The 26,143-nt window shown below is 70.1% G+C and overlaps 1 protein-coding gene across 1 annotated transcript; it reads right to left on the bottom strand.

The window, feature by feature from the left end:
* Positions 1-983: 983 nt before the first annotated feature.
* On the bottom strand, positions 984-25,455 carry KIAA0930 (KIAA0930 ortholog). Its single transcript, XM_054695982.1, has 10 exons — positions 25,367-25,455; positions 11,120-11,271; positions 8,330-8,461; positions 8,173-8,253; positions 7,771-7,872; positions 6,582-6,722; positions 6,173-6,364; positions 3,704-3,866; positions 2,804-2,962; positions 984-2,343 (listed from the first exon to the last, which is right to left on the bottom strand). Exons 1-10 carry the CDS (start codon positions 25,428-25,430, stop codon positions 2,303-2,305), a joined length of 1,227 nt encoding a protein of 408 aa, XP_054551957.1. The 5' UTR covers positions 25,431-25,455; the 3' UTR covers positions 984-2,302.
* Positions 25,456-26,143: the final 688 nt, after the last annotated feature.

The following is a 26,143-nucleotide window of genomic DNA, read 5'->3' as shown; positions in this document are numbered from 1 at the left end:
GGACGCCACGTCCTCCTCGTGCGTCTGGGGCGGCGACGACTCCTCGTTACCGGGATTCCAGACGGCCCTTGGAGGCGCTCACTCGGCCCCGGGGGCCCGAGCCCTGGGGCGCAGCCAGCCTTCCCCGGCCGAGGTCCTCCCTGCTCCGGGGCAACGTTGCTTTAAGACAAAACACGCTTTGGTGTCCAGAGCAGCGCGCTGTGGGCTTTTTCAAAGGTCAAGGGCCAGTCTCCGCGTGAGAAGCAGACGCCGGCCTCGGCGGCCCCGCCTGGACCTGACCGGGGGCTCCCGGAGGACGAGCCACGGGCCTTCCAGGAGAAAACCGCTGCTGCCCAGGGCGGAGCCCCGCGACAACCCTGCTCCGCGCCTTGGCAGCCACTTGCTTCTCGGGAAAACCCAAGCTCGAGCGACCAGTCGACCGCCGGGACCCGCGAAGCTCCGTGCCACTGCGCCTGCCGTCTGGAGTCGGCCCTGGCGGCTCGCTGTGGTCTCGGCAGGTGACTTCACCTCTCCGCGCTGCACCCTCCCCGGGGAGCCCGCCCGAGCCCCCGGCTGCAGAACGTCCGCTTGCGGCTTTGCGAGGCGCGTCGCTAACACCTGCCGCCTCGGGCCGCCGACACCTGCCTGCGGGGACCACGCCTGGCTCCGGGCCCCCAGCCAGCTCAGAGCTCCGCGACTTCTGACTCCGGGGCACCTGCCGGTGCTCCCCACCCCTGAGGACGGGGGGCCCTGCCCACCACGCTGTGAAACCACCTCGCCCGGCCCCAGACGATCCGCCGCGGTGTTCTCCCGAGATCGGAGTCCCAACGCCTGCAGACCCCAGACAACAGGGAGAAGCAGCTCCTGGAAGGAGAGCGGTGTCCAGCCCAACCCCACGGGGCCAGGGGCGGCATCCTGGAAAGAACCCTGGGGCATCTCGCACCCGGGGCCACGCACCGGCCCCCCGCTCTGCTCCACGCCCAGGGAACCGGGCTCAGCCCTGACGCTGCAGCCCGAGACTCAGCAGGGAGGGTGACTCGGCGGAGCCTTGTGCTCCTGGACAGGGGGATGGGGTGGGGCTCCCAGAAGCCTGACACCCGCCTGGCCAGGCTGAGCGGCCTCACCCTGCCCCGCGATCTTGTGCTGGAACCCTGGAGACGTCAGTGAGGTAGGTGGTGTCAGCCCCATCGCACAGGTGGGCAAACCGAGGCAGAATGAAATGCAATAGCTTGCTTTTAATAACAGCGTACAAAATCTGGAGAAAGCCCCAAAGGAGTCCCCTGTTCCGGAGCCCCGTGCCAACCCTTGGGGCGCACAGAATAAAAACACGGAGACCAAGCCCCTCCTCCTCCCCTCTCCCCACACAGGACCGCTACGCCCACAGCGGGAGCCCCTCACACATTCTTGGGGACGTCAAGCAAAACAACACAGCAGCAGAGAGCACTCCCGGGGGGCTGGGAGCCCCGGCTCAGGGGGGACCCTTCATGCAGAGCGAGGCCGCGGGACAGCCACGCACACCGGCCCGCTGGCTGGCGGTGGAGGCCGGTCCCTCCTGGCCTCGGGGTGGCCTCGGAAGCACCGGCGCCCAGGCAGAGGGAGAAAGCCGGGCAACCGCACAGGAGGGTCCGCACTCCCGGCCCGGCCCCCGGAGGCCAGGGTCTGCCTAGACTCCCGCCTCGGGAGGGACTCCCTGCTCCTCCCGCGCGGCTCCCGCGCCCGCCCGCCCCAGGCCCCAGGCGTGCAGTCCCCGTGGCGGCGCGAGCGGGCAGAGCGGGAGGGGCTGGCGGCGCTCTTTGGCTGGAAGCAAAGGCCATTCTGGCGGGAGCGGGGCCTCCGGGACCCTGGGGTGGGGTGAGGTATTCCCAGCCCAGGGCAAAGCATCCAACAGCTGGGGGTTCCCAACCCCCGGGAACCCGTTTCCAACCAATGGTTAACTCGAGGGCGCGTCGGGGCGACGTGGGACATGGAGCTCCTGGGGGCCGGCGAGAGCAGCGGCCTGTCTGCCGGACGCTGCGGGCCCCGCCGCGGCTCCCGCTGCGGTCTTGTCGGCGTGGACGCCGGGGTCAGGAGGGCTGGCACATCCTGGAGAGAGCTGCTCCCCTGCTCCCTCCCCGGCCTCCTGACCCGAGCCGGGGGCGGTGGTGGCGGGCGCGGGCGGGCGCAGAGCCGGGCGAAGAGGCACTTCAGTTTGGGCTGGTGTTGGCGGCGGCCCTGCCCGTGCGGCGGCCCGGCTCCGGCTGCGCTGGGCGTCACAGGAGACCGGTGCGGTGGGCGGGTAGGCACTTGGCAGCGCTCCCAGGGCCGCAGGCGGGCTCCGCGCACGCTAGGTCATCAGGATAGGCTTCTGCCGCACCTCCAGGATGTCTGGGGCAGAGCGGACGGGTCAGCGCTGTGTGGGACGGCGCGTCCACGGGGCCCGGGCCGAGGGACGCACCGGCTCGCGTGCACTTCCCGGGACGCCGTCTGCTCGCCCAGCCCGGGCAGCAGGCCCGCGGCAGCCGCACAGCCGGCCCAGCAGAGTGGGGCAGCCACAGGGCTGGACAGAGCTGGCCTGTCCCAGGGGTCCCCTCGAGGAGCGTGAGCCAACGGGCCGCCACCACGATGCCTCCTGGGGTCTGCGGCCACCCAGGAGGGGCGGGAGGGGCCTGCCAGGTGCAAAGGGGGCCTGTGGAGGCCAGGGCCTCCCCAGGAAGCACCTTGGACGTCTGAAACAGGAAAGCCACGCCATGGACCCCGCCTTTGGGTTCCTGTCTTGAGGGGAACAGGGTGGCGCCCCAAGGGGCCTCGGGCCAGGCCTGCCGCAGAGCCGCGACGGCAGCCTTACCTGTCAAAATCCGGTGCAGCGGCAGAGTGACGTAGGTCAGGTGTGCATAGAGGAGGAAGTTCCCGCCGGCTCTGCTCAGCTTCAGCCAGGACCCGACCAGGGAGCGCCCGGTGCCGGACAGCGACCGCGACCGCAGGTTGGAGGCGTTGTGCAGCTCGGCTGGCGGGGCAGGGCGGTCAGGCCGGCTGGGGGAGCCGCCGCAGAGCACCTGTTCCCGCCCGCCGGCCCCCTGCACAGCCACTGACACCCGCCTGCCACGGGCCCCTCCGCCCACAGCCCGGCCCAGCCCTCCCCAAGCCCCGCCCCGGAGCCCGGCTGCCTGTGAGGCCTGGTTTGCCTCCCGCACCGTCTGTCCATTCCCAGCGGCCGGTCACCGGAAAGGCGAGGCCCAGACGGGAAGGCACCTGCCCCAGCTCTGCGTGAGCTGGCCAGGCGGGTGGGCACTGGCCACCCCAGGGGTCCTGACAAACAGGGCCTCTGCTCCTGGCGTCCCCTCGGCCCCGGCGCCCTGCCTGGTCGTCCATGCTGCGGACACAGGGAGGGAGGCCCCGGGAGACCCCGAGGGACACCCCCAAGGGCTCTGGAGCAAGGGCGAGCCGGCAAAGGGCCCCGCACGGAGGAGAGGCCAGCGGCAGCCAGGCCTCAGGTCAGCGCCCACACCCTGGAGCTGGTGTCTCCCCGGGGGCTTCTCACACCCAGAGGGGGACAGTCGTGCTGTCAGCCCCAGCCCTGCCCACACATCGGGGCTCTCCGCGAAGCCCTAACCCACACGCAGCACCCTCGGGCCGCGGGGCTCGGCCCAGCCAGCGGACCCCGGCACCTGGAGCCGGTCCTCAACGACGGGGACGGGCGGGCGGGCGGGGGAGGCCGCGGGCAGGCCCCGGGCAGGGCCAGGCTCACCTCCGCCGTCGTCCTCGCGGAAGAACTCCTCGCTGTCGTTGGCCGAGTGCGACTTCTTCATCTCCGCGATCCGGTTCCGGGGCACCTTCCTCTTGAGGGACGGGGAGAAGAAGGCGGGCCGGTTGTTCCTCTCGGGGGTGGGGGGCGTGCTGAAGGAGGTCACCTGGAAACAACAGCACAGTCACGGGGGCCCCGGCCTGCTCCGCGCCCGGCCGGCCCGGCCTGTGCTTCTGCGAAGCCGCCCCTGGGCCAGGCGGCACGGAGGGGGGGGGGGAGCATGAGGCATGAGGTTGGGGCCCGCGGAACAGCCTAGTGGCCCGCCCTGCCGAGCAGGGGCCGGCACGGTGGGAGGGGAGGGCAGCCGAGGGTCGAGGGCAAAGCAGGACCGTGGCCACTCGGGCTCCAACCACCAAGCCCCGCGAGCCTTCCCGGCCACGCCCGAGGGCCCCGGACCCCCCGCCTGAGGACAAGGGCGCTGACGCGGGACACCCGGCGGGACGGGGCCGTGCGCGGGCCGTGCCCCCCGTCTCCTGCCTTCCCAGCCGGTCCTCCCCGCGGTCCTCCACCGGCCGACGCCCCCAACCCGCCCGGGGCTTCTGAGAGGCTCGCGCCGCCTCCTCTCTGGCGGCTCCCACACCCGCTCCGGCCGCCAGACGCGGCCCCAGGACAGCCAGGCCGCACCCTGGTCCCTGCCCGCGAGGAGCTCACAGTCTGCCGGGGCACAGACTCGGACAGAGACAACGCAGGCTGCCGGCGCGCGGCGACAGGAAAATGGGGCGCACGGGGCACAGAGGCGCGCGGATGAGGAACAGCAGCACGAGCGCCAGGGAGGGCTTCCCGAGGAGACGGCGCCGGAGCAGGATCTTGAAGGACGAGTAGGAGTTCGCCAGGTGAAGAAGGGGGGGAAGGGCGTTCCAGGCAGCGGGAACTTGGCCCCTCTCCTCCCTCCTCCCCACGCAAACAAGAATCTGAGGAGCCAGGCGAGCGCGGCCGACGCTCCGGGAGCGCCATCAGCCTCCTGGTCAGGCTCCGACATCCAGAGTCCCGGCGGCCGCTGGGCTCCAGACGGTCCTCCCACAAGCCGGGGAAGGTTTTCAAAAGATAAAAAACAAACACCAGAAACCACATACACACAGTCGGCATTTGTCACGCGCTGGCACGGACGGCCCTTCCAGCGCCGCGGACCAGGGAGAAGGACCCGCAGGGGGCAGGGCCGGGCAGTCCCAGGAGGTCAGCGCGGGCCGCGGGCCCAGCCCTTCTCCCCCACGCCCCACCCGGGGCCAGCCCAGGTCTATCTGGCCATCGGCCGGCGAGTGGCTGGCACCGAGGGCGGGTCTGCCCAGCCCGAGCCGGCCCGCCTGCCGCGGACGGACGCCCTGACGGGGCCTGGGCGGACAGCCAGGCCACCGAGGGACCCGGGCTCCGAGCCTTGGCGCTGAGTTCGCAAATACAAACCGCTCTGCTCGGGCGGGTGCGCCTCTAGCCCGTTCTCACAAAACTGGCCCTCGTGTTTCCATCCCGTGCAGACCCGCCGAGCAAGGTGCAGGGGGCACGGCGGGAAGCAAAGTGCTGCCGGGCGCCAGGACACACGTGCTCAGTGGCTCCAGGGGGACTGGAAACCGGCCCTGTTCACGCCCTGGAGCCGCTTCCCCAGCAGATCACCCGAGGGGCGGTGGCTGCCTGGGGGGCCCTCGGGATGCCCCGCAAGGGACCAGGCCTGGCGCTTGAGCCTCCCCACCCGCAGCACCTCTGAGCCGGGAAGTCGAGCGCCGGCAAGAAGACTTCTCCCGGGTCACCAGCGCGGCAGTGCCCAGCGCCAGCCGTGGGGTCTCCCGGGCCCTCCTGACACAGGCGGGGCTGCCCTACCCGGCGCTGAACCCCCTTCCTGCTCAAGCTCGCTGCTCCGAGCGGCCCCGCAGAAGACCCCCGCAGGCTGGCAACCAGGGCTGGGGCTGTCCCTACCTCCCGCCTGCCCCTGGCCCCCCCCCCCCCCCCGCTGCAGAATAAAGGCCCCACACTGCCCTTGACCCCCACCCCGGGGAGGCGGCGGCCTAGAGAGCAGGCTGGGGGCCAGCTCCGCCCAGGAGAGCTGCATGACCGGGCCCACCTTCTCAGGAGCCCCCTTGCCCGTTGACACGCAGGCCACGCGGAGCGCTGGGGGTGGGGGTGTCCCAGGGGCAGGAGGAGCTGGCTCATCACCTGGTCCCTCCCCTGGGCAGGTGTCACATGCCCGTGCCCACCCGGGAGGCCCACCAAGGCAGGGGAACAGCCCTGGTCCCGGCTCGAAGCTGCTGTGTGCCCTCGGGCAGGTCCCCTGCCCTCTCGGAAGCCCGGCCTCTTCCCTGGCGGGGTCGGGGGAAGAGCACCCCCCACCTCACCGGGGGCAGGAGTGCCGGACGGGGAGGACCAGGGAGACACGGGGTGCAGATCCCAGAGACGGGAGGCCCCTCCCCGAGCTCACGCCCTTACCCGCTCGTGCATGGGCGAGGCCGGGCTGGAGTCCTCTGTCCCGCAGGGGGAGGTGTCGCCCGTGGACACGCGGCTCACGGCCATCTCGGCGTGCCCTTTGCCCTGCGGCCCCTTCATGCGCACGAACTCCATGTTGCTGTACTTGTAGAAGCCAAAGGACATCTTCTGCGCCATGCGGGCCGCCACGCTCACCTGGCGGGCACAGACGCGGGTCAGCGCGGGCGGGGCCTCTGCCTGGGGCCTGCAGCGGGCCCGTGGCAGGCGCCCACTCCCCGACGATGCCCCGCGCCCAGCAGCCCGGCCAGGCCGGGGGCAGAGCCCGGGCGGGGCCCCCTCGCCCTCTGGGGAGTGCTTTACTGGGGGCTCGGGCCCCCCAGAGGGCCCGGGAGGGCGGCCCGGCCGCGCTCACCCGGTTGTCATACACCTTCTTGAGCGCCTCGTAGCGGATGGAGCCCTGGAAGATGACGCCCTGGAAGGTGTTGGTTTTGTCGCTGGCCACCAGCTCCACGCACACCATCTCCCCCTCGCCCACCGTCATGTCGCTGAACACCTGGGGGCCAGGAGGAGACGCGCTTGTCAGCTGAGCAGGAGCCACAGGTGCTGCACCCGTACCCCGCGCCCGGGCTGGGCCTGTGGGGGCGCTGCTGGAAAGGCCCGTCTGCAGGCCAGCGCCTTGCAGGTTCCGCCTGGCCCGGCCCCCCCACTCACTCCCGGGACCAGCACAGCTGCGGCTGCCTCACTGCGGGGGGGGCGGGGGGGGCACCGGCAGGGGATGGCTGGGGACAGTGGCTTAGGCCTGGGGAGCTGGTGTGCAGGACAGCCCGGCCCCCTTGTCGAATCCCCCTCACTGACGGGGGGCACCCAGCCCCACTGCTGCTCCGAGCTGCGCTGGAGGGCGCGCAGGCACAGCCCGGGGCAAAGACAGGGCGCCCGATGCTGGACCACAGCCTGCAGGGCCAGCATCTGGCCACCTGCTGGAGTCACCGCTCCGGGGGCTGTGGGCACGCACAGGCTGCACCACCTCAGCTGTGCGAGACTGCAGAGCACGTAACCCGAGCCTGAGGGGCACCGGGACACCCTCAAACCCAGGAGAGACCCTAGAACACACAGCCTCCGTGAGTGCTGCGGCCCCGGCCCCCGACCGCCTCTACATGGGCAAGAGCTCCTCTCCGGGCCTCGGCGGAGGGGGCGGGGCGGGGCGGTCAGCAGGATGCAGGCGGCCCCCCGCCTTGCCCTCACCCACTTTCCCCAGTAAGCCTCCTGCCGCCTGGGTCTCCGTCTTCCCTGCCTGGGACGAGGTCTCCGGTCACTCCCGGGGAGGCCGGGCTGGGCTGGGCACCCTCTGCGGTCGCACGCCGGGTTTACGAGGCGTCTCCACCGCGAGCGGCTCTGATCCCTGCCCGCCCCAGGGGACAGGACACACGCTCACACCCGCGCGTCTCAAGGGCGAGAGACTGCGGTGCAGAGTGGGGTGCGCCCACTTGCCCCGACTCGCGAGCGCGAAGCCCCCGGAGGACTGGGCCGCGCTCGCTGTGGGCCCGGGGGGGTGGGGGGGGCGGAAGGGCGGGCGGGGAGCGCTGCCGGGGCGCCCCGCTCACCTCCTCGAAGCTGTCGATCATGAAGAAGATGTTGGGGTAGCTGATCCTGGACTCCTCCCCTTTGCTGTCCATGGGGTGTTTACTGGGAGACGCAAACACTTGCTGAGGGAAGGAGGGTTTAGGCTGAGCGAGGCGCCGCCGCCCAGCCCAGCGGCTGCTGTGCGTGGCCCCCCACCCGGCCCGCAGCCCAGAAGCCTGCGCAGGGGGAGCTGCCTGGGCTGGCCTGGCTCTGCTGCGCCCGGGGACCGGCTGGGAGGGCTCCTGGAGTCAGGAAGCCAGGCCCCAGGGGGGAGGGAGGAGGGGAGAGGGAGGGAGGAGGGATGGGGAGGGGAGGGAGGAGGCGGGAGGGGGCGGGGAGGGGGCGGCGGAGGGGCGCGCGGGGCTGGGGGGGGCGGGGCTCACCTGGGAGCGCCGCCTGTGGACGTGGATGTCGCCGCCGTCGGGCGCGCGCGTGCACACGGCGCAGGTCACCACGTAGTCCAGCTGGGGAGGCCGAGCGGGTCTGGGTCGGGGTCCCGGCGCCCCCCGCCGCCCCCGCCCCGGGCCCGCCGCGCCCCACCTTCTGCAGGACGAGGTTCAGGCAGACGCTCTCCTCCCAGTCGATGTCGGGGTCCCCCAGGCCGGGCAGCTTCCTGGAGTCGCGCCGGTACACCTCCACCTCCACGGCGGGCGCGGGCGCGGGCTCCGGCGGCTGCGGGCGGGCGGGCGGGCGGCGGGTCCTGGGCTGCGGGTCCTGGGCTCCGCCGCCGCCCCCCGCCCCGCCGTCCCCCCCCCCCCCGTCCCCCGCCCCCCCGCCCCGCCCGCGGCCCGCCCGCAGCAGCGCAGGTCGCCATGGCGACGGGCCGGACGCCGCCGCAGGGCCGCAGTGCGGGCCGCGCGCTCGCGCTGAGCAGCCGCCGCCGCCTGGACCGCGGAGGGTCCCCCTGCCGCCCCGCGCCCCCCATCCCGCCCCGCCCGGCAGGCCCTGCCGTCCGCGGACGTGGCCGTTGCCCGGGCGGCAGCGGCTGCCCTGCTCGGTCCCACCCGCTCGGGCCAGATGTCACCCCCTCCCTGGGGGGGCGGCCACCTGCACCCCGTTCTTCCCACAGACAGCACCCCCGTGTCCATCCCTGGCTTTGCTGTCTGTCTGTCCCACCAGGCAGGCGCCCCCCGAGGACAGGCCCAGGCGCCTCTCCTGCTCCCCGCGCGGCAGGGGGGCAGCTGCACAGCCCGCGGCCGCCTCCAGGCTCAGCTTTCCCTCGTGACCTCCAACCGCCGCTGTCCCCACAGACCCCAAGAGTCTGCACCCAGCCACACCCCGCACCCTCCTGCCCCAATGTCTGTGGTCCTGGGTCCAGAGGAGGGCCCCCCGCCCAGGAAGAGCCTCTGTCTCCTAAGGAACACCCTCCCCGACCACAGCCGGGCTCCTCCCGGCACCGAGACTCACGGGGCCCCCGGGAGATCTCCAGGCGCCCACTCACGACCGACCGCTTTGGGGAAATGACCCACCTTTTACCAAAATAACCACTGTCCGCCATCAACTCCCCAGGGCAGGTTCCCCTGGGGTGCCCTGCAGAGGAGCCACAGCACAGGAGGCTCCCCAAATGCCCGCCACCTTCTGCCAGGGGACGCAAGTGGCCACTCCAGCCCGTCCCCCAAGTCGCAGCCCAGGGAGGATGGGAGGAAGGGGCTGACCTGACAAGGAAGCGGCACAGCAAGTTGCGGGAGGGGGGACACAGCTGGGCTGGAAAGTTGGTCCCTGGCTGCACCCCCAGACAGGGTGGGCACGATGACCAGACACTGGGGAGCCCAGAGCAGGGCTCCCAAAGATGCTAGGCTCAGAGATCTCTCCACCAACACCTGCCCCCCAAATTCACCTATCAGCCCCTCTGCACCCCTCCCTGCTCACCCTGGGTGTGGCCCAGATGGCTGCCTCTGAAGCCGCCTGCCAAGGCTCCTCAGCACCCCCAGACCCCAGCCCCACCGCCCCGGCCCCTGCAGACAGGCCCCACCTCTGGCTCACAGCCCTCCCATGTCAGGCTCACCAGGCCCTGCCCCGGCCTCTTGCGCTGCACGTGCTCCTGGGGCCCCAGGGCCCACCTCAGAGCCAGCGGCCCCAAAGCTCTACTTCTGCTCCTCACCCCAGCTGGGTCTCAGGCACGAGAGCACCCCCCCCCCACCCGCCCCAAGACATCACGTCTGCACGGGGCACCGGCAGCACTGACGTCCCCTCCATGTCCCCTCCATGCCCCTTCCACGTCCACAGGGCCGAGGTGGACCTGGCTGCCAGGAGCCTGCCCCTGCCTGCCCGCCCGCCCGCCGAGCCCTGCTGGCTGAGCCACTCTGGGGCTGCCCTCCTGCCCGCCTGCCGGGCCGCGTCCTTGCTTCCCCCTAACCCTCTGGTTCAGGGGCTTCCCAGGACTTTAGGGGCAAAGGTTCAAACTCCTGGGCACGAGCTTCAGGGCACCCTGACCTGCAGGCCTCACCCACAGGCCGGTCCCTCCGCTTGTCCCCTTTAGACTCACTCACAGTTGCCGTGTGGCCCCGCCGGCCACTCCAGCCGCCGGCCCCAGGCCCCCGCCTGTGTCGGTGCTGGTCACCTGTGCCGCACTCGGGGCCTGTGCCCACACCGGCCCATACTGGCCGCCACAGGCGCAGGGTGTGCGAGGGGCCGGCAGGCCCCGGGTCCTCTTGCCTGCCGCGTGGTCAAGCCAGACAGTCGCAGGGGCACGCAGGGCCCAGCCTGGTGGAGGGCGCCGGCTGTCCACCGCACAAAACCCTGCAGGTGTCAGGCCCGAGGCCCTTGGCAGGAAGGGGTCAGGTGCCAGCTGTGCAGGCCACAGTGCACAAGCCACACTCAGGGCCGGCACCCCGCAGGGCGGCCTCCTCACACCCCCACGCCGGTGGCTAAGAGAAGGGACCTGTGCACCAGGCACTGGGGTGGCCAGGCTCTCGGCAGGGGACGAGCACCTGCTGTATCGGCCTCTGCGCACCTGCCATGAGCCCATCCCGAGGGGCAATGACTCGGATGCCGCAGCAGTGCTGGGAGGAGACGGGCAGGAGGCGCAACTCAGCCCGAGGTCGCTGTGGGGTCCCCCCAACCCCACCAGCAGGTGGCCTGCAGGGGACCCCACCTGTGCTCCTCATTTATCAGCTCACTGGACGCGCTGGCCAGGGCCTCGGCAGCTCCGGGCTCAACAGCGACGCTAAGGCCGCCTTGCGGGGTCCCAGAGAAGCGGGGCCACACGTGTGCACCCCCGCATGGGGGGCAAGTGGCCCCACACGAGGCAGGCGCCACCCCCCCACGCTGGCACCGGCAGGCAGGGCGGCCCTCCGGGAGCCAGGGCAGGGCGCTGGGCCGGGCACTCACCTGCCGCCCGTCACTGCCGCCCTCGCTGCCCGCGAACGCCAGCTTCCTGCGCACGTAGAAGAGCATGTCGTCCTGGCGCGGCGCCCACTTCTCCATGAAGTAGGTGGAGAACATCCAGGTCCAGAACACGATGCGGTCATCCTTGAAGCACCCTGCGGGGGGCGAGGGGCCTTAGTGGGGGGGGGGGGCACCGCCCGCCTCCCTGCAGCGGCATCACAAACCAGCGGTTCAGAGGCCCCTGCCCCCCGCCCCCACCCCGCGGCTCCGGAGAGGCTCAAGGACGCCCCGAGGCCGAGGCCCCACTCCTCCACCAGGAGGGAGGCTGGCCCCCCGGCCCCATCCCGGCCCGGCCCCATCCCGGCCCTGCCCGGGAGGAGCAGCCGCAGCAGCAGCTTCGCTGAGGAAGGCAAGGAGAAGGCGAAGGCGGGGCCTGGGGCCTGGCGCTGGAGGCGCTTCCCGGGAGGCCCAGCCCTGGCAGCGCCCCGCCCCTGCGGCATTCCCTGGGAGCCCCGACTTAAAGGCACAGCCCCCCGGGCGCCTCGCGGCCCGCCCTGCTGTCACCGGCCCCCACGAGGGCTCCGCAAAGGCACCGGGTTCCAGACAGCCGGAATTTCAAGATCTGCTCCGCGGTTATTTTTCATAAACTCAAAACAATAAATTGTTGCTGAATTTTCTCTCTCACGTCCTCGCCCCCAGAACACCCCACCCTGGCCGAGCTCGGGTGCTTCCGGCTAGAAGGTCCCAATCCAACCGCCCGCGGGGCCCTCCCTCCCCCACCCGGCCAGGACCCAGCCCCTGCTGCTGGGCCGGCCCTCGGGTCTCTGCTCTCCCCCGCCACCCCGCGGCCCCTCCTCGGGGGTCTCACGCACACAGACAGGGCCTGCCGGGCACCCACACCGAGGCCTCCCGTGTCCTCACTGCCCGGCCAGCGCCATCTCAGGGCGCACCAGTCAGGGGCTTCCAGCCAAAGGCGCACCCTCCGCGCTGCAGCCTCGGGGGCCTCGAGGACAAGACCCCCTCCCGGGAACCTTCCCGCTGCATGTGGAATAAAACCCAAATCCCACAAAGAGCTCCGTGACAGCACCCCGCCCCCCCACCCCCCGCCCCGGGCTCCGGCCTGCTCGCGGCCGACCCAACCCTGACCCGGTGAGCCCGGGCCCTCCTCAGGGCGCGTGTGAACCTGGGCTCCGTGCCTCAGCTCCCCGCCCCGGGCCTCTGCACAGGCGGCTTCTGACACTGAGTATGGCGGTCCCTTGGGTCTCTGCTGACCCCCTACTAGAGGTGTCGCCTGTCCCAGGAGGAGGGAACTCCGTCTTAAGCACTGCTAGGGCTCAGCGCCCAAATACGCAGGCACACGGCGGGCACACTGTGTGCACAGGCTGGACCCGCCCCGCTGAGCAGGGAGCAGGCGAGGGAGGGGCCGGTCTGCCCGGGTGCCCACAGCAAGGACGTGGCCCCGCGGGAGGAGATGCAAACTCAGAAACGCGGCTCCTTGGGCAGCACAGGCCAGGGCCCAAGGCCAAGCGGGGGAGGGCTCCCGGACAAAACGCGTGGGTGGACGTGGGTGGCACGCCAGGGACCAGACCTCTCAGACTGCCCCATGCCCGGGACTCCAAGTCACACCGGGGGAGACCGGGGTGGAGGGGACAGCAGCCCTGCTAGCGTCCAGCGCCCCGGGGCCCACAGAAGTGCAGCTGGTGTCAACCAACAGGGACAGGACAGCGGCGGGAGCCACAGCCGCGAGCTGACGCCCCGACACAAGGCTCAGGAGGACCGTAGGGGCGAGGGGTCCCGGGTCAAACCCCCAAGCGGGCAGTGGCCCACCAAGGAGGCCACTGATGGGGAAATATTCATCGCATGGGCCTCCCGGGGGCCCAGAGGCTGAGTCTCAGGCTGAGTCAGGTCCCCAGCCAGGGAGCTACCCACACGGTGCAGCAGACCCCTGCCGTCTCCCCGCCGCTCCCCGCAGCAGTGGATTTCAGTGGATCCGCCTGTCCTGCTCCCCACTCTGTCTCTGGGGAGTCCTCTCACCTGCCGCACCTCTGGCCTGTACCCCAGCTCTTGTATAAATAAATAAATCTTAAAAAAAAACTTAAAAGAAATGAAATAAAAAGTCCATTTATAAAAACCGGCAAGTCTGAGTGAGTCAGGCAAGTTAGCCACGGCCCGGCCACTCCCAGGCGAGCCCAGGAGCTGACTCCCCGGCTGCCTCAGCTCACTGCCCGGCCGAGGGGGCCGAGGGGGCCGAGGGGGCTGAGGGGGCCGAGGGGCCGGCTCCCGCCCTGGCGCTCACCTGCGCAGCGCCCGCAGAGCAAGACACGCGCCCAGGGGGCACCCCCGGTTCAGAAAGGCGAAGCCCTAGACCGACGCGGCTGGGGCGCCCGGGCCTGCTCCTCGAGGATGCGGGGGCTCGCAGGTGCTGCCTCGGCCCCCCGGCGCCACCCGCCGGCCACCGAGACCCGGCCGCGCCAGGGCAGGTGGGACGGGGTCTCCATCGCGAAGGCGGGTCGTCGTGTCCTTCATGGAGGCAACGGCTCGTCCGCGTTACTCACGGGTGAGAAATAAAAAGTGAACGACGAAAGCCTCGGCGCAAGGACGCTCCCTCCCCGCCGACGAGCGAGTCAGAGCTGACCACAGCGCCGCAGCGAGCGGGCAGCAGTGCCCCGTGTGGGCGCGAGTCGGGGGTAGCGGCTCCGCCCAGGACCTCACGCCGTGGAGCCCGGGAGCAAGCCCCAGGGGGGCCGCGGCCTGACAGGCCTTTTTTCTTTTCATGGTTTTTAATATTTTTAACAGTCAGATCACGCGACATTTCCCTGTCAAAGCACAACTTTTGACGACTGTCACGGGCGTTTATAGAAAGCAAGAGTGGAGGGGAGGAGGGGACCCAAGCTCACACCCCAAGTCCACGCCCCCGTGCAGTGCTGCACACCCCGCCCCACCCAGCACTCCACGCCCCAGATGCATGAGCTGAATGGGCGGCATAACAGAACCCACGGCTCACGGAACTGGCCAAGGACTGAGGAGTGTCCACCGCTCACGCATGTGCTGCCCTCTACAGTTTACAAAGCCATCCCCCATGACCTCTTTACACCCTTGTGGCAATTTGGGTGACCTAAGCTTAGATCAAAACCCCAGTTTAAAGAGAAGGAGACGGAGCTTGGGATCCAGAGACCAGCCGGCACTTGGGGCTGCAGGCGGGGCCGGCACGCCAGGCCTCTGGCCGCTCGTAGCAGGGGACACTGGGACCTCAGGTCACCTGGCGGGCAGCGGTGAAATCAAGTCAGGCTTCCAAAATTATCCACTGACGTCTGAGCCCAGGAACAGCCCTGCCCATGCCCCGGCACCCCAATCGCGCTCCAGGAGGGTTCATAGTGACCATTCCAGTCCCACTGTGCCCCCAGAGTGCTCCACGTCCTCTGGGAAGGCCACGGGACTAGACTCGCGGGCCACAGCACACGGGCACTTGAGTGTGGCTCAGCTCCCTTCCACGAGGCCATCACCTCAACGTGCGCCGAGAAGGAAGGCAGCCCGGGGTCTCACGAAACTTTACGGGGTCACGAGAGGCTCAGCACAGAGCTGGCGCGCATCTCTGACCCCCACCCACTTGGTTTGCATCACTCCAACCCTCAGTTTCCTCATCAGCAACATGGGAACACCAGCTCACGCCTCCCGTTGCTGTGGAGACTGAATGACTAACAGGGCGCTCCCTCCCGCACGCAGCACTTCCCCAACACGCAGCGCTGGCGCCATGAACAACCCGGGTCGCGGCCCACTACTTACCCGGGCCTTTGGGGTGACTGCACCTCGGACGGCAGCAGGCCTTTCTTGGAGCCCGCCCAGTCCTCCCCAGCTGACGACCCCGCAGAGGTCAGCGAGCTGTGGTCACGCCCGGTGACAGCTCAGCTGCGGGGGGAGAGAGGGCGTGGGGCGGAGAGCCCAGCCGGGCTCCCCCGAAGCCGAAGCCGGGGTGGTTTGAAAGGGCGAGACCCGGATCTCCAGGAAAGCGCCCCAGGGCCCTGCACGCGTTAGGGCACAAGGAACCTGCACATTCTTGTCGCTGAGGCACAACATCGGCTCCAAAGCCCCTCCCACCCCCACACAGAAAATTACAGGCCAATCGCACGCGTGACTAGCACCATAAACATGTTAAACGCTGTTCAGACGAATCCAGCGATCCAGTGAAAGGCTCTACCGTGACCAATCAGGACCTAAGCCAGGAAAGCAAGAACGGGCTCTGCTGGTGGACTCGCTGCATCGGGAGGGAAACAAAACGATCTTCTGGAAAGACACTGGGGAAACGCAGTAAATTGCATAAAAAGGACTAAATGGCTACGTCTTTAAACAGAAAAGCCAAGAATAATCACAAGCCCCCATTTCTCTTGTCGAAGCAGCACCAACAGGTGTGCAGACGTCGTCAAGTTCACCCTCAGAGTCGCTGGACCCTCCACCCTGTCCTCGCCAACCGGCTTTCACCGACACGGCCCGCAAGTTACTCAACGACACCGGGGACCACGAAGACAAGGCAGAACTACCCTTACGGGCGGTATCCACCTGCCCTGGAAAATGGAAAAAAAATTTCAAGTGAGGGCCTCCCCCGGTGGCGCGGCGCAGCGGTTGGGCGCTGGGTTGAGAAGCTGCCCGCGGCCTCTGCAGCGCCGGTTCGATCCCCGGCTGCTCCCCGGCCACCGGAGGAGGGTCCCACATGGTGCGCAGACCTCTCCTGCCGCCCGCTGCTCCCCTCAGCAGTGTCCTTCGGTCCTTCTGCCTGTTCTGCTCACCGCTCTGGCTCCGGTGGATTCTCTCACCCTCCCGCGCTCTGACTGTGCCCAGTGCTTGTATAAATAAATAAATAAATCTACAAAAAAAAAATTTCAAGTGAAAAATTACTCAAGCACTAGCAGCCATGAGGTGTCTCCCCATCCAGGCACAAAGCCACTAGAACACACAGAGACAGAGCAGGGGTACAGACCAGCACCCCTTATTAGCAGGTGTGACCGGGGAATGTTCCTGAGTGAAAAAAATAAAGCGCAAGGGGTTAAGCACTGCACTGTGAAGCTGTGCGCAGCCTCTGCAGCACGAGTTCCATCCCCCGCCAGGGAGCTGCCCACAGGGCGCAGCAGACTCTCCTGACTCGCCCGCTGCTCCCCTCAGCAGTGGATTTCGTCAGTCTGCCTGTTCCGTTCCCCACTCTGTCTCTGGGGAGTCCTCTCACCTGCCCCCCGTGCCTCTGGCCTGTACCCCAGCTCTTGTATGCATAAGTAAATAAAAATAAAACTTAAAAAAGAAAAGATTTGAACTGCAAAGGTTACTGTGTTCTCAGCTAGGAATATTCAAATCCTAGGGGGAGCCACTCTCCTTGATTTGGTCCATTGATTTAACGTGACCCAATAAAAAGCGCCAAGTGAGTGTTTGAAAATAAGAGCAGCAAGATTCGGGACGTCAGAACATACCAGAGTCGCTGAGGCCTCACGTCACCACCACCCGGGCTGCCCCCCGCCCTGCGGTGTTCGGACACAACCCGCGGGTGCCGGACGCCTCTGTCCTGCGGGGGTCACATGCAGGGAGGGGGCGGAGGAGGTGGAGAGAGCAGAGGTGGGAGCGGGTCGCCGAGGCCATGAGTCCTCAGCGCCGGGCCCTCCAGAGCCTCTCGGGGGTGAGTCCTTCTGCAGACGGTCAGCCAACAAGTTTCCTTTGGTCTGAACCGCTGTGGGTCTCTTTCACTTGTAACCGAAACAGCCCTAACAGCTCCCCCGCCCAAGCCTCCGCGACCCCTCGTCTCCCTCGGCCCCGGAGTCCTCTTCTTTGACAGATGTGCTCACTCCCATCCTGCGGCTTCCTCTCCCGGGAGCCCTCTCTCTGTGCGCTCCGTCCTGCTTTGCTTTCAGTCTGTCCCAGCGCGGCCCGCCCTGCCCTGCAGACGAGCAGACGGCAGCAGCGTCTCCGCTGGGAGCTCTGCCCCAGCGCCGCCGAGAGCCGGGCGTGGCCCTGGCCCAACTCGAGTTTGTTTAGAGAGAAGCAGCCGGAGTCGGCTGGGCCCGTCTGCCCGCGGCCTGGAGAGCCGGCCTGTGGCCTGACAGGCGCGCGACGGGACGCAGGCTCTGCCGGCACACTGGTGACCCCTCCGGCGGGCCTGTCCGCCGCTGGGCACTGAGTCCGGGGCCAGGGCTTGCCCTGCGCAGACCAGCGCCGGCCCACTGCCTGCGTGCGGGAAGTGGACGAAGTGCCTGGCGGAAGCGAGGAGGCGGTGCGGGTGCAGCCTGTCGCTGGGGCGGGGGCAACCGCGCGCAGAGGCGGCCACACGGGGGCGGCGAGGAAACGAGAGGGCTGGTCCCTGCTCGTGCCACGGTGAATTCCAGAAAGACCAAAACATTTCATGTTCAAAGCAAAATGACCACGACTCTTACCCGAGGGCTAAGTCCTGAGAGACCAAGGGGCACAGCGCCCGGGCGGGGCGGCGGGCGGCGGCCTCGGGGCGGCGTGCTGGCCACACTGCAGAGACGCGATGAAAACGACCAAGTGCCCTTATTTTCTGTCCCATCTGCAAACGCCAAGCCCCAGACAACCCCCCCGCTGGAGAGGATGGGAGGCGGGGACCCACATGCTGGCCACCCTCGGGCGGGCGACCCCTCCGGGGGGCTTCCCTGCCGCCGCCCTCGCACCACGGCGACAGCGAGCGGCGGCGCCCCGGGAACTGGCAGCAGCGGGAACCGCGCGGTCACAGAAGGGAGACCCCACAGGGAGCCGCGGGCCCCAGAGGCCTCAGCATCCAAGTGGCTCGTTCAGACCCCAGCGCCGTGGGGCGCGGTGGAGGAGGCGGGAGCAGGGACAGGGCTGGCCCCGCAGCTCGGCAGCCTGAACACGGGGCGGTGACTGCAGCTCCCCGGGCACGTTCCGCACCGCGAGCAGAGGAGGGAAGGCCCCGCCTCCTCACCGCGAATCTTCTGGCCCGGCTCCCACGGTGGGCCCTGCGCGGTGACCTACTCCCGAAGTCAGGAGAGCCTGAGTAACCGCGCCCTGGGGAAAGCTCGCGGCGAAAAGCACACAAAACCGTAGACACCGACGTCTGAATGAAGGAAACTGCTTTGGAAAAGGCCGGGGCTGCAGGGAGCGGGCGGACGGTGGACACGGGCCGGTCCCGCGCACACGGCTCCGGGTCACCAGGCAGGCACGCGCGGGGCGGCGACACTCCGGAGCTCGCCGGCGAGAGGCCCAGCGCCTGACCCCGGTGCCACGCCCGGCTTGGTCTGGCGCAGACACTGCCCGGGTCACAGGACTAGAGGCTGGGCACCCGGTGCCCCGGGCCCGGGGAGGCCGGGCTGCAGCCAAGTGGGCCGGAGGACGGCCGGGCGCCAGACACCACAGCGGCAGGGCGGCTCCCGAGCTCAGTGACAGAGGAGCGAAGCGGACAAGGGGGCAGCGCACCCGAGGCCCCGGGGGGCGGGGGGCGTCTGGAGAGGCCAGACCAGGGGCGAAGATGGGGAGACAGCCCTCCCGGCCTCCTCACCGGGCTGGGGTTCTGTGTGTGTCCTCCGAAGACTGGGGGCCCCTGAAGGGTGTGGCAGGAGGGGGGCTGAGGTGGTGTCTGCTGTGGGAAGGGGGGCGGGTTGGGCCCCGCAGAGGCGGAATTCCAGTCTGTCCGGAGCCTCCAGGGGGCACGCCGGCCGCAGGGCCGCTCTGCTCTGCCTGGCTCCCTCCCAAAGCCAGGGGTCAGCTGAGCTCTCTGGGGAGGGCGCAAGTCGGCCCGTGGCCCCCGCCGGCCGCAGCCAGGCAGCATGAATGGGGTTCTGTGGGCCTCAATGGGTCTTTCATCAACCCGTGTCTCTCGGTGCCCCTCGCTGGCTGGAGACCCTCCCTCGGGGCACAAAGACAGAGAAGCGTCCCCGGGAGCCCACGGAGGCCCTGGACGGCGGACCAGTCAGATGGCCCACATGTGTGTGCCACGCCTGCCCGCTCTGGGCCAGTGGAGGGCAGCAGGGTGGCCAGATCAAGACTCGCCCGCCACGCTGCCTGGTCCTGCTTCTCGGGAGGGCGTCCTGGCTCCCTCAGTGGACAACTCAGGCTTTCCAGATGCCCCCAAAGCCAGCAGTGGGGTCCCTCAACACTCCACCCCTGCCCTTCTGCGCTGCCAGTCTCCAGTAACCCCCCCCGCTGGCCCGCCCCCATGCGAGTCCTGCACCCCGACTCCTGCCCCACCTCCCTGCACGCCCACGGGGCCTCGCCCAGGGATCGGGAAGTATGAATCCTCACTTGATCGAGGGGAGACCGAGGCTCAGGCTGAGTCACTGGCCTGGCGCCGACGGGAGGGCGTGGCAGCACCAGCCCCCAAGTCTGGGTTTTGCCTCACTGGCCCCCTCGGCACCTGAGGGCCCCATCAAGACGACACAGGCGCTGGCAGGTGGCCTGGCGCCACAGCTTGGGGGCCTGGAAGCCACAGGTGCTACAGGCAGTGCCGGCGCCCCAGCAGCTCGAACTCGCCCAGGGCGGCATGGGCAGGAGTGTAGTGCTGTGGCTCCTGGGGCACCAGCTGCCGCCTCCCTCAAGGCCCACTTCCGGGTAGAGGAAGCCAGGGCCCTGCCCAGGTCACCCAGCAAGACGCCATGGGGTGGCCTGGAATCTAGCTCCATCCTTCCAGATTGCTGCTTGTCCAGGCCGCGGGAGGCTGGGGCACAGTGGGGGGCAGACCCCAGCCAGGGTGCCAGGCAGTGCCAAAGCAGCCTCTGGCCCCTCCCACGCAGCAGCGCAGGGGAGCCTGGGCCGAGGCCCCGGGGTCACCCTCTGCTCCCCACATGCAGGTCACAGAGCCCCCCCCCCACCCAAGCACTTACAAGCCCCAACCCCACCCGCCGCGCCTGCTTGTAAACTCCCAAGAGTCAGGGACACACCCAGGGGCCTCCAGATGGCCACCGAGGCACACCAGGGCTGTCCAGACGGGAGCTCCCGCGCCGCGCCCCGCCCTCCCCAACGACCAGGGCTTCAGATCTCGTGGTCACCGGTCAACATTCCACCGCCGCCCGCCTCCACCCCAGCGTGCTGCAGGGCGAGTCAGCAGAGGCCTGGGCGCCGGGGCCAGCGCCGCAAGAGAACCGCGCACCGTCCCGGCAGCGCAGGCACCAGTGAGGGACCAAACCAAGGAGGAACTCGGGGCTCCGGGGTGCACGCTCCCCCTCCCGCAGGCGCTCGGGGTTCAGGCCACACGTCCAAGAACTTCCACCAGCCAAGACGGCAGGCCGGTGATGCCACACACAGCAAGGCTTGGACACGGCCCAGCCTCCAGCTGTTTGGCTTCGCTGTTGCTCGCGTACCACGTAAACCGTGCTCTGATGAGCCTCGGGCAGCCCAGGGTGGCACAGCTGGCCACGCACATGTCCAGGGCCCACAGGGGGTCTGAGCAGCGCCGAGGCCTTGGCCTGGCTCCGGGTGGGTAGCACGGGGCCCCGGCCTTCACCTGGCCGACGGAGCAGCTGGTGTCGTCCCTGGTCCTGCCCCGGGCCTGGGGCCCTGCCGGCTCAATGGGCGGCGCCCGCTTGTGCCCACGGCGGGGGGCTGGGGAGGCCCTGTCCCACAGTCAGTGCCATGCAGAGGACCCCCTCTGGGAGCACGCAACCCCACCCCTCGGCCCTTCCCGCCTCCCGGGGCTCAGGGCCCCCAGCCCCATCCCAGCTCCTGCTCCGCAGCCCCTCCTTGCTCTCTTCTAAAACCACCTTGACTGTGGGTGCCAGGGCGGTTCTCCGTGCGCTGGAGCAGGGCAAAGGAAATGGGTGTCCGAGAGCACGAACAGGTCTGGGGGCCTCCCGGGGGCGCAGGGGTTAGTCTCAGTGCCATCAAGTTATCGGCAGCCACTGAGGCCTGAGTCCGATCCCCGGCCAGGGGACCCACAGGGCGCAGCAGACCTCGCCTGTCTCCCCGCAGCTCCCCTTAGCAGTGGAATTCAGTCAGTCCGCCTGCTCTGCTCCCTGCTCTGTCTCTGGTGGATCCTCTCACCCCCTGCGCTTCTGGCCTGCACCCCAGCTCTCGTGCGCATAAATAAATAGATCTTTTTTTAAAAAAAGAACGGGTCCAGAAATGGGCCCACGTGCCTGACCACTCTGGGGCTGGCCGAGCGCCTTCTGAGTGGCTCCGTCTGCCCGCTGGGCCGCACCGTCCCCAGGCGGCGGCGGCAGGCGGGGCACACGATGGCGCAGCTCCGCTGGGCTGGCCCCCTTCTCAGCAAGTGCGTGCTGTGAGCCGGGCCTCACCTGTGCGGCCCACCTGGCTCCTGCCTGTGCCAAGGGTCTAAACTGTCCTCGAGCTGAGAAACTACCCGCCACCAGCCAGACGCTCGCCCTGCCGGGGGGCAGCCCTAAAAATGACCCCCAGGTGGTGAAGGAGCCGCCCAAACGCAGAGACCCACGCAGAGACGGGTGTTGTGCCGCCCGCAGAGCCCCCACTCGCGGAGGCGGCTGGGGCAGCCACGTGCCCCCACACCGGGACCCGCATCACTAGAGGGTGCTGAGAGTCTGGACGACGCCTGGAGGCTTGTACCAAGAAGCTGTGACTAAGGAACGACCCGTAAACGCCCAGGCCTCTCTAAGAGGTGGTAAAGACTGAAAATGAGACTCTGCCAGGTTAAGTTGTCTCTTGGCTGAGAAAATTTTTTCCCACTCTGTCTTCCGGGTCCTACAACGTGCACGAACATTTTCTGAACGGAAAAAGTCGGCTCAGGGATCCCGAGGCTGCGTTCAGACCAGTGTCCTGCGGGGCTGTCCCGCTGGGGATGCGACGGCCGGCTCGGTGAGGCCAGCAGGCTCAGGAGGGGACGGGCTTGTCCAGGGCACGGGGCAGGGCAGAGCAGGCAGGGCCGCCCCGGCCAGGAGGGGCTGGGTCACTGCAGCCGCGACCCTGGGTCTCTTTCAGGGGTGAGGCGCACAGCCCCAGGCTGCTCCCGAAGGATGCGGAGTCCCTGCCTGGGGAGAGAACCCGGCCGGCCTCAGTCCCAGGGACACAGACCAGAACCCACAGGCCCAGGTCGCGCCAGGGGCACAGGTGCCACTCCCGAAACTCACACAGCCTCGCCCCACAGGGGCCAGACCTGCGCAGCTCCCACAGGGGTGCCGGGCCACGGCCCCCATGCCTGCCAGGCAGCCTGACTTGAGGTGAGACCGGAGCGTGTTTCCCTGTGCAGGCATCAGCTGTTTCCTGTGCAACAGCAGGCGCGGGAGGGGCTGGGGCGACCTGTCACCCCATGGTCTGTGGTGTCCACTCTGCACATGAGGACACAGGCCCGAGGCGGGGGGTGCTTAGCCTCAGCCCCAAACTCCCCTCCTGGCCTTGTCTGCCCTAAGACCCCACCCGCCACCGACACCCAGCCCCGCAGCCCGGAGGAGAGACGGGGGCCAGCCCCGGGCAGGTCGAAACCACAGGAACGAGTGCCCCTGCTGCAGGGCAGCCCTCACTCGTTCTGGCTCATTCTGCGAGCTCTGCGGGGCGGCTAGCTGCTCTGATCAGCATCTGCCGAAACTCCCACGAGCCCCAGTTCTGCTCCCCCCGGCACCGTGACCCTGGTGGGCCACTCTGCTCTGAAGTTGGTTTCTCATCTGCAAAATGGGGCAGTGACAGAAGCCACACACAGGTGGGACTCAAGGCCCCGCCGCAGGCCATGGCCTCTGGGCAGGCAGATGCCAGCACAGGCCCAACCATCAGACACCTGCCAGGCTCCCGAAGGCCAACCCTCACCAGGCATTCAGAGCCCACGGCACGTGCGCTTGCACACACACCCCCCGTCCCTCGCCTCCGTGCCCCACAGCCCTTCCTCACTCCACCTGAGGGGAGGCCAGCTGTGCACACCGGGGCGGGGGGTGGGTGGGGGCTGCCCTCTGTGCAGAGCTGGGCGGTCAGAGCTTGAGCTCAGAGATCCCCCACGTCCCAGCTGTGGCACTGGGCACGTGACTTCCCCTCCAAACCCGTGTTTCCTCATCAGGATGGAGAAGGCACGATAGCGCCAGGAGGACTGCTCGGAGGAGGAAAGGAAATGGTGGGCACCGGTTGCCCGTGCACTCCAGACAGGCTGAATTCCCGCGGCCCCGAAACGGGGGATGCCCACAGCCTGAGCGCTCAGCCCGCACTGGGCCCAGGGTGGGGGAGCAAGACAGGCCCAGGCTCAGAGCGCGTCGCCTCGCTGCCACCGGATCCCAGGTCTTGGTCGGGCTGTGTCCACACGCCAGCCTGGGCTGAGCCCCGGGAGGACGTGCCGGGCTACGGCCACCTCCACCCAGACGCCGGTGTCACACAGCGGCTGCGCAGCGGTCGGTACCCGCGTCCCGGCAGTTCCCACAGCCCCGGCGCCACAGGTCGCTCAGAGGGGCTGCACCCAGCGCGGGGCGTCTGCTGCAGGGGCCCAAAGGTGTCTCCACAGTGCCTCTCACCCCAAGGGGCAGCAGGGTCCCTGCATGGGGGGGGCCCCATCTCACAGGCAACCCGCGACTCGGGAATGACCACAGCTTCGCCGGGCTCAAGGGCCTTGCTCGGCAGCTCCCTTCCTCCTTCCAGCCCCCCAGCGGCGGCCTGAGCTTCCCTGAGCGACAAGCGGCCGGAGACGCCGCTCACCCCCAAAGCTGCAGCGTCTCCAGTGGGCAGCAGAGCCCAGCGCGGGGCAGCCGGTCTGGGGCCTGCTCTGCTGGGGGCCTTCCTCTCGGAACCCGGAGACTGCACCGCGCACCCCAGCGAGAGGCCGACTCCCACCCCGCCACACCAGGAACTGCTAAGTGTCTACAGGACGCCAGGAAACGCAGACTGGCCGCGTCCAGGGGCTCACTGGCCCCTGGGGAGGTGGCCACACGAGCACCAGCGGACGGGCTCCCTGACAGAGTGCGGCTGGGCAGGTGGCCTCGGAGCTGGGGCCTGCAGGCACCCCCGGGAGATTGCAGGGGTGAGGAGGGGTGGCTTTCCGGGCATGAAAGTGCTGACAGCAACCACCACAGGGCCGAGCCGGGCGGGCGCACGAGGAAGGACCAGGACCAGGAGACTCCGTGTGAGGGAGGACGAGGCCAGGAGGGGGCAGCATGGTGAGGCCGCCAGGCCCACGCTCAGCCTGCTGCGGGCCTGGGGGGACATGTGGGGGCTGGGGGGAGGACGGGCGGTTCTGGGGTCAACCCAGTTGTGACACTGTCCCTGGACAAGCCTCTGGCCTCTCTAGCCTCCAGCTCCCGGCAGGTGACGGGTCCTGGCAGGTGACACCAAACTGACAGGTCGCGAGTAGAGGGGGGCTCGCAGCTGGGGCTCAGCAGAGGCAGGTGCCACCACAAGTCCCGTCACAGGGGACGCTCTGCGGCTCCTGCCCCCGGCTCCCTGCCCCGGGGCGGGGCTGGGAGGTCGGCGGGCAGGGGAGCCTGGGGGGGGGGGCGCCTGAAGCTGCTGAGCAAACGGGGCTGAGCAGATGGTCCTCGACCCCCCAGGTCAGCCATTCTGCGCCAGGCGCCAGGCGGGCGTGCGCTGGAGGCGGCCGGGCGCACAGTAGGTGCGCAGTGAACGTTTGCTAAGGAATTTTAGGCGCAGCCTCGCGTTTCCGCCCCAGCACCTTTCCAAACAAGCAGCCGGGACACCTCCGTCCACGCCCGCGCGGCTGCACCCGGGCACCTTCCGTCCAGCAGGCTGCCCGCCTGCTCCCCCAGGCCGCGGCCCCGCTGGGCGCTCCCGCACAAAGGAGGGCGCGTGGGTCCCCGCCCGGGCCCTGGGCTGGCGGTGCGGGCGCCGGGGCGGGGCGGGCACGTCCCTCCGGGGGGCTGTTTCCCGGGCAGGCGACGGGCCTGGCCGACTCGGGGCCGCCCCCCCAGGGAGCCCCAGCCCGGCCGGGGACGCGCGGGGTGGGGGTGCGGCCGTGCGGTCCCCCCCGCAGGAGGAGGGGGGTCCTCCCAGGAGGACGCGAGAGCCGGCACCGCGGGGGGGCTCCAGGGTCTGGGCACAGCTCGCCTCGGGGGCCTCGCCCGCAGCGCCCCGCACCCGCGCCCCAGGCTCCTCGGCAAGGCCGCGCACCCCACCCTCGCCGGGGCCGCGGGTCTCGCGGGGCGCCGGGCAGCGCCCAACAGGTCCCCGCGAGGGCGGCCGGTGCCCCGCGGGAGCTGGGCGCCCCACACGCCGCGGCGCTCCCTGGGCGCGGGGCCGGGAGGGCGCCGGGGGGCCCGGGGGGCGCTGGGGCGCGGGGCCGGGAGCCGGGGGGCGCCGGGGGGGCGCGGGGCCGGGGGCCGGGGGGGCCGGGGGCCCGGGCGCACTCACCGAGGCCGCAGACCTCGCGGCGCAGGCTGAGGCGGCCGCGCTCCTCCGCGATGGCGCGCAGCATGCGGTGCAGCGAGCGCTCCTCGGCCTCCGCGCCGCCCGCGGGCTCCGGGGACGCGGCGGGGGCGGGCGGCCCGGCCCGGAGCCCCGCGGGCGCGGGCGGCGAGGCACAGGCCCGGCCCGGCGGCCGCGCGGAGGCCATGCCGGGCCCCGGCTCATCGCCCGCGCCGCGCCCGCGGGCGCCCCCGGCGCGCCCCGCCGCCCGCGCCCCGGCGCCGCCCGCCGCGAGCACCAGCGAAGCCACAATCCGCCTTTGTGCGTCGCCCGCCAGCCCCGCCGCCGCCCGCCGCGTCCCCGGCCAGCGCGACCGCGCGCCCCGCCGCCCCGCGCACGCGCACGCCGGCCCCGCCCCGCGCCGGCCCCGCCCCGCGCCGGCCCCGCCCCGCCTCCAGGCCCGCCCCGTCTCCAGGCCCCGCCCCGGACGCCAACCGCTACAGGCCCGCCCCTCTCCTGGCCCCGCCCCTGCCCCAGGCCCCGCCCCGTCCGGTATCCAGGCCCCGCCTCTCTCCAGGCCCCGCCCCTGCCCCAGGCCCCGCCCACCGTGGAGACGGAGCCCGTCCCCCGCGGCCCCGCCGCCTCCAGGCTCCTCCCGGGCGCCCGCCGGCGCACGGCTCGCGAGACCCCAGCACCCCACCCCGGCAGCATCGGGCGCCGCCCAGGCCGCGCGCCCTCCGCCCGGACTCGGCGCCCGCGGCCCCCCGCCCCGCCCCCGCCCTC

This window comes from Talpa occidentalis, unplaced genomic scaffold (assembly GCF_014898055.3).
Source record: "Talpa occidentalis isolate TD23 unplaced genomic scaffold, MPIMG_talOcc4v2.1 talOcc4.16, whole genome shotgun sequence".
In the NCBI taxonomy this organism is placed as follows: Eukaryota; Metazoa; Chordata; class Mammalia; order Eulipotyphla; family Talpidae; genus Talpa; species Talpa occidentalis.
Note: the sequence above shows the minus strand (reverse complement) of the source record. Positions and strands in the feature narration are given on the sequence as shown.